Source organism: Ciona intestinalis, unplaced genomic scaffold, assembly GCF_000224145.3.
Source record: "Ciona intestinalis unplaced genomic scaffold, KH HT000484.1, whole genome shotgun sequence".
NCBI lineage: Eukaryota > Metazoa > Chordata > Ascidiacea > Phlebobranchia > Cionidae > Ciona > Ciona intestinalis.
The window spans coordinates 1-7,179 of NW_004190805.1; the positions used below are offsets into that span (position 1 = coordinate 1).

Genomic DNA, 7,179 nt, shown 5'->3' on the forward strand with positions numbered 1-7,179 from the left:
CACTATTTCGTTTAGTTTTCTATTTTTATTTGGTGGTAAACAAAGAACATTCAAAAAATTATAAAACCGTTTCCTCACGACTTCCACAGACCGTTGTTAATTGTTTAAAACAAGATCAGGCTATTTGGATACTATGTGTTAAAAGTGTCCCATCTTCCCCCACCCTACTATATGTAAGGCATCTTGTTTGAGCATAAGTGTTAGGAAAAAATAACATTTGATTTTCATGTCAAGTTTAATTAGGCTATAGGCTAAATCGAAGACTAAAGTTCTGGGTCGTTTTTAACGATGCGGGTCGCATTAAATTTGGAGTATGGTTTTCATAATATTTGTGCAATAGCGCCCGGTCCAAATATAGAAAAAAAATTAGACCAACACATTGTGTTACGTAAAGACCCAAAAGATTCCTATGTGTACACTGTACAATCATAAGCAATATCCAGTAGCGTAAATTCTATGTGCGCCAATTAAATTATCCCTACCAAAGTTAGTATAGACTAACTTTGATTCTTACTACTTGCCTATTACCATGTATATTGTATAGGAACCGATTGCAGTGGACATTATACATATGTGAATCGTGATCATTGCATTAAATAGGCCTACGTTTAGTGTTCTCGTATTTGACAAAAAAAAAGCTGTTTACAACCACACCTAAACGTTGGTATTGTGCTTTGTGCCATACGAATACATCTTCTACTGGTGTCAGAGATGGTCAGGATCAGCGGCTTTGACTCTTCCTATGTAGGAACTTCCTGATAATACGACAATGTTTAATGGGATGTCAGTTGTATGTTAGACCATAAGTTAGAGCGTAAATAACCACTCTTCTCTTCCTGTTTAAACAGAAATTGAAATATTTAAAGTTTTATTTCTATTGAATTATACCCTCACACAGCACTTTGTTTGTAATACCGTGCATTATCTAAGTTTTTAATAAAAAGTATCTCCAACTTGCAAATTTACCACTACATTGGTGTGATTTTTTTATTTAATTTATTTAACTTTGGTCTATAAATAATAATTGTGATCTAACAATGCCACTTATTTCAGTATAATTACGCCATATGATAACTGGATTTACTTGATATTTTTTAGCAGTTCCTTTTGCAACTCGAAATGACAAATATGCCTTTGCCTATGGCGAGTTCCGCCAAGGCGCTCGCAAAGGAACTCATGAATCTCCAAGAAGAGCCTGTTGAAGGTTTTAAAATAACGCTTGTCGAGGAAAATAATTTATATGATTGGCAAGTGGCTATTTTCGGGCCACCAGGAACATTATACCAAGGTGGATATTTCAAAGCGCATATTCGATTTCCGGGAGATTACCCGTACTCCCCACCTTCATTTCGATTTCTTTCACATATTTGGCATCCAAATGTTTATGAAAACGGTGAGGTAAGATTTCATAGTCGAAATATATAGTGCTCGGTTTAGAGACCTTTATTGTAGTCTTGATTGCAACAGGTGTGTATATCCATACTACATGCTCCTATCGATGACCCCCAAGCTGGTGAACTTCCTCAAGAGCGATGGAACCCAACACAGAACGTTCGAACTATTCTTATGAGTGTGATTTCTCTACTAAACGAACCCAATACATTTTCACCGGCCAACGTCGATGCCTCGATAATGTTTCGAGATTGGCGTGAACGAAAAAGTACTAAATACGAAGACTATGTAAAACAACAGGTACTAAAAAATTAACAAAACATTTCAACCACAAAACGCTTTTATTAAATCCTGCGTGCGATATGGTGTTTAAAATGTTTAGCGTTAAGTTCGACGTATTTACTAAGAAAACTATGAATACAGGTTCGTGATAGTCAGCGTGAAGCTGAAAGAGACGGAGTAGTGGTGCCAACAACTGTCGAGGAATATTGCGTGAAGACTACAGTATCTCATGACAGCGATAGCGCATTAAACGTAGAAGAATTTTATGACGAAGATATGGAATTTTGCGGCGATGACGACGAGGACGCACCAGATGTTGACACAGATTGATTTATACTTTGGCTGTAACAAAATACAACGATAGTGTAAGATAGACAGTTAAATGTACTTTTATAATTTGCACTGTTCCAGCGTTCATGTCCTAATTGTGTAGTTCGTTAATCATTTCATTATACCGCGTCTTCCTTTCCTGTTGGTCCATTTCCAGGAATCCGCACAGGGCGAATGTGTCTGGCTGCGAAAAAACACACTCGCCTTTCCACACGACCATAATTTATCTCTAATTGCCGCCATAAACTGTAATCCTCACGTTTTGTTTAAAACCAATACCATTCGACTTCCGTTTCGAAGTAGTCGTAATCTCTCATTTACGACTGTTAATCTAATCTAAGTGACAAAAAAACTTTTGCCGACGTAGCAGCTTTGTTGCTGACTGATATTGTGCAGTGTCCTGTATTAAATAATTCTTCGATATTTGGTGGCTTATGAGCAATTAAGTTTTAGAAAGGAGACGACAGATGCACCCTAGCTGTTATTTGCCTCAGTTCTGCACACCCACTCACGGAAAAACTCGGCTTTACCGTTATGTTTTTAATATATATATATAATGCAGTGGGGTAAGATGGGATACTTAAGCGCATATTTTACAATTTATAAATTAAAAATATATAACGGTTTTGGGTTGATGCCAAGAACTTGAAGTATCATAACTTTATTAATTAACAACATACGTTGTTTCTTTATTGAGTAGACGAATTGTGGTTGTCGGGACGGTTTCACTCGGGGCACCAAAGAAGCGGTATATTAAAATACACAAGGTGTTATTTAACGTATACAAAGCGGAAAAAAGATGGGACAAAAATTATTTCATTGTAATATACTGTCGCGTAAGCATGAACGAGTTTTATCCTCTATAGCCGAATCTCTATTAAAATACATGCATGAATATCCAGTTTATTAAATAATAATCTTGCTTCGATTAATGCCTTTTTGGAGGCGAACACAAGGAACGAGTAACAGTATTTTACAACGCAGTAAAAAGGCGATAACTACAATGTAGTCCGTGACAATGGGCACGATGATTACATAACAGAAACGTAACAGATGAACGACAGCATTTATCGGTCAACAATTGTCTAGATATACGGTTTACTCTGATACGTCTGCAGCTTCCGGCCTATTAGATTGGAATATGGAAATTTATCTGTGTCGGTCTTAACGGTTCTAGCAGGTGACAAATAATGTTCTGCAAAAACGTTGTATTCGTTTAACACCGAAATGTAATGCTTAATAACGGTGTTAAACGGATACGCTTAACAGAGCAGTCATTAAATAGGTACCACCGTAAAGAGATATTTAAAAAGTAACCCAAATTTTGTCCTGATTTCCAACATACTATACGATAAGTTCAACCATAAATGTGTAATTGAAATTTTGATTTGTAATTGGACAAGTATGTAAATGTATACCATTGATTGTTTGACACATTTCTGTAATTATGTTACAGTTCTGACAGTTCCTTCGATTTTTATTTAAATTCAGGAAACAGCTTATTTTTGGTAGGGTGAAACACGGACTTTTAAACTTTCCAATTATAACTTAGTGTTAAGGTCGACTGTTTTCGTTTGTAAATATTGCACTAGCTGTCATGTAAGTCAGGACAGCGCTTCAATTTGTTCAATAAACCTTCCCATCTATATGTTGTCGTATGAACTTGGACTGGCTTTGCATCCACCAAATATAAACTTGATCCCATCCTAAACCGGAAATTCTTTTATGAGTTATATACGTGCCATAAGCATTTATGTTTACCAAGATTTTATATATATATACATAAACGGGTTTCTTCTCTGCTTTTTTTAAAAAAAAACGTCAATGCCTATTTTTTATTACTGCTATCACGATTACTTATAAAACAATCATGGATATATATTAAACATATAGTAGGGTGGGGGAAGATAGGACACCTTTAGCTCATAATTGATAAATATCCTGATCGTATTTTAAACAATTAACAACGGTCTTTGTGTGTCGTGAGGATACGATTTTATAATTCTTTAAATGTTCTTAGTTTAACACAAAATTGGACGGGAAAGTAAAGTGAAAAGGTGTCCCATCTTCCCTCACCCTATTATACGTAAATTTATAAAGCGCAAGTTTTACTTACCGCAATAAGACCGGGTAGAGATGCCCAGAACTCCTTGTTGGGTAACATATCTAAACCAGTTTCTTCATTTTTATATCTATTATATAAAATCCCCCCGACTAGATACACGAACAACAAAACAAAGAATCTGGAAAAAAAGTTGCGTCATATATAGCTGTTGCATCTTTTAAATTAACGTAACATTAAGATATTTGTCCACTTAAAATAAATAAGAGCAAATAAAAGAAATTACTTTAATTTAGACCCTATGACTTGTCATATACGAGTAGAGTGGGGGAAGACAGGGCACTTTTAGCACATGATATCTAAATATCCTAATCGTGTTTTAAACAATTAACAACGGTTTATGGAAGTTGTGAGGATACAGTTTATATTTATATTGAAATTTTCTTTGTTTACTACCAAATTGGACAAGAAATAGAATAAACAGGTGTCCCATCTTCCCTCACTCCACTATATACATGTATAATTGTTTAATATATATAAAGAACGAAATGAACGACATCTCCGCCGAAGAAGAATTCTTTGACTGTTCTATGTTTACTACCAATGATACAACAAAATAGAATGAATAGGTGTTCCATCTTTCCCCACCCTACCTTATGATATAAGTTATGGGTCAATATGTTTTAATTTCACTCAAGTGATGTGTGGATTAAAGTGTGAGTTGTGATGGGAAAACTATTTACGAAAAAAACATGTGACCTTTATAGCTGTTCATGCGAATAAAAATGCCAAATTTTAAATGTTTATGCAATATGTCTTTGGAGTAAAGTCAATAAAAAAGATATTCTGGTTAAATGAAGGTAACACCCATTTCGTTTGGTATTATATTTTAAATTGAATACTGCACATCATAGGCTCAAGGTACTAAGGTATTCTGATACTTTACCATACACACACATTATTAGAAGAACAGAACCAGCACTCAGCCCACCACCAGATTTCTTTGGACAAAGAGTGTTTCCAACTAATTCGAATTTCTGAAGAAACACAATCATTATTATATAAGCTCTTCATCACAAAAAAAAAACACTGAAGTAGAAAAGTTATTGTAATAGTTTATAAATGTCTCATAAGACAATTCGTTAGACATGAGTTTTTGTTGTTTATTTCGTAACACCGAATCCTTGTATAAATAACTTGCAGTCATATATAGTATATATGACTACGGCATTATAGTACATATTTCATGAGTATAACTCACGTAAAATCCTGAATTGGGTGTGACTTCTCCTTTAACAATAAAATTGTCTTGTTTCCCTTTTGAACAGGTCAAGGTCACTTGACTGTGCCGAGAATCTCCAAGTAAACTTTTCAAAATAATTATTTATCAAATTTAAATAACAATATAGTAGGGTGTGGAAAAGTGGGACAGGGGATAATGTTAGAAAACTGTATTTAAATTATAAACACACCGGATACTGATTTTAAGTCATAAAAATTAAGGTATGAAAATACAAATTCACGGTATCATATATTTTAATCATGAAACGTGTCAGCGGTTGGTTCGAAGTTACCCAATCTTCAATTTAGGGTTGTATTATTGTGTATAGAACAATAAAAGCTCGACTACAATTCTTCATTATATTAAATAAAATTAGTGTACTCCAATTAATGTGGTGTTCAAAAATCATAACGTGAGTAACGAAAAAAACATGTTTAATATATTTTACAAGCTCACCTGTTTGCTGTATAATTGATCGCTATTTGGTCACCCACTTGAACGAATACAGCTGTTGTCTGACTTCCAATATCATACTTGTCGCCACTTGCTATTTGCAATGCCTAATCAAAATTGTTATTTGCAAAGCAAATACGTTCGACAACGCGCTACAACAGTTAAAAGGCCGGCCTCAATTGCCATTAAATACACACACACACACACACACACATTTTTATATAAAAATATATACCCCCCCCCATAGTAGGATAGAAATATGTGTCATATTTTAAAAATCAATGTATAGGAAGGTGTTTTTGGCTATTCGCGCACCAGGTGCTATTTTAGCATTTTTGTTAACCGTGGCAAGATGGGATAGTTATGATCCTTGTTTGTTTTAAATAATACATGAATTAATAATTTAAAATATTTTTAAATAACACAAAATATTATTCTACGCTGCAAATTTAAACATTCTTTGTCTTTCCCCACTGCTATAGTTTTAAACACGTTATTTTCAGTATGTCATTGTAAGAAAATTGTTATAAGTGGTATTGTTGGAACATCAATCAAATATTGTATTCCACGAATGCAATCAAATGTATAATACTGGAAAATTGGTATACGTCACTTATAAAAAAAGTTACCTATTTGTTGTAACATACTGTATAGTAGGTTATGGCACAGCGATATTTTTGAATAATGTTTAGTATATATTATTATACGTTGTGTCGCCTCTTTTTATCACCACAATGTTCGCGGCTCGGCGGTGCACCATTGTAAGCGTTTGTATTCTTGCGAAAGGACGGAAATTGCTTAAATCACTGGTATATGAGCGTACCGGACCACTCACTTTACTAGAACATGTGCTGAGTGTGTATCAGTTAAGCTACATATAAAGCATAACGTACTGCGAGATTTTTCAAGTTTCCATCCGTGAAAGGATAACATGGATTGTAGGAATATAATGGGCCGTTAAGTGGTGTTGGGGCGCTAATATTTGTCCATCTGAAAAAGGTAGATAATGATGTTTGTGTAACATGTTACATTATACATTTACTAACAACAAGTGTTATATATAAAAGCTGTAAACCAGTGTTTTATATTTGCTCAAAAAACCTACCGTGGGTAAGAATGGTTTCCCAGAGACGAAATATCAATGATTCCTGATCCATCCACTAAATCGCATCTACATGGTTCGTTGTCTCCATCTTTGCAAACTAATCCCTTCTTTCCATTTACGATGGATATTAGCAAAATAATCAAGAAAAAGTAGCTAAACATATTTACGCACCTTAATCTCCCCTTGGAGGAATGAATATATGAATCAATGTACATTATTAGATTTACGTATAGTGACATTACGAAGATATTAGCAATGGCAGCCATATGATCC

At 34.4% G+C, this 7,179-nt stretch overlaps 2 protein-coding genes across 2 annotated transcripts; one reads left to right on the forward strand and one right to left on the reverse strand.

Annotated features, from left to right (window-relative positions):
- Positions 1 to 990: 990 nt before the first annotated feature.
- On the forward strand, positions 991 to 2,051 carry LOC100177981 (ubiquitin-conjugating enzyme E2 R2-like). The gene is made up of 3 exons (XM_002130490.2): positions 991 to 1,398; positions 1,468 to 1,692; positions 1,816 to 2,051. Exons 1-3 carry the CDS (start codon positions 1,120 to 1,122, stop codon positions 2,002 to 2,004), a joined length of 693 nt encoding a protein of 230 aa, XP_002130526.1. The 5' UTR covers positions 991 to 1,119; the 3' UTR covers positions 2,005 to 2,051.
- Positions 2,052 to 2,891: 840 nt separating this feature from the next.
- Positions 2,892 to 7,106, reverse strand: LOC100175662 (putative mannose 6-phosphate receptor-like protein C530.09c). Its single transcript, XM_002126632.5, has 7 exons — positions 6,907 to 7,106; positions 6,695 to 6,791; positions 5,805 to 5,908; positions 5,328 to 5,433; positions 5,024 to 5,103; positions 4,121 to 4,247; positions 2,892 to 3,710 (listed from the first exon to the last, which is right to left on the reverse strand). The coding sequence occupies exons 1-7, from the start codon at positions 7,065 to 7,067 to the stop codon at positions 3,648 to 3,650; spliced, it is 738 nt and encodes a 245-aa protein (XP_002126668.1). The 5' UTR covers positions 7,068 to 7,106; the 3' UTR covers positions 2,892 to 3,647.
- Positions 7,107 to 7,179: the final 73 nt, after the last annotated feature.

Excerpts from the sequence above, each read along its gene's own strand:
- LOC100175662 (XM_002126632.5), bottom strand. The coding sequence starts at position 7,067 with ATGTTTAGCTACTTTTTCTTGATTATTTTGCTAATATCCATCGTAAAT. Across the intron at positions 5,434-5,804 it reads ATCAATTATACAGCAAACAG|TTTACTTGGAGATTCTCGGC; the intron begins GTGAGCTTGTAA and ends TATTTTGAAAAG. Across the intron at positions 3,711-4,120 it reads CTCTACCCGGTCTTATTGCG|GATGGGATCAAGTTTATATT; the intron begins GTAAGTAAAACT and ends TTTCCGGTTTAG.
- LOC100177981 (XM_002130490.2), top strand. The coding sequence starts at position 1,120 with ATGACAAATATGCCTTTGCCTATGGCGAGTTCCGCCAAGGCGCTCGCA. Across the intron at positions 1,399-1,467 it reads ATGTTTATGAAAACGGTGAG|GTGTGTATATCCATACTACA; the intron begins GTAAGATTTCAT and ends TGATTGCAACAG. Across the intron at positions 1,693-1,815 it reads AAGACTATGTAAAACAACAG|GTTCGTGATAGTCAGCGTGA; the intron begins GTACTAAAAAAT and ends CTATGAATACAG.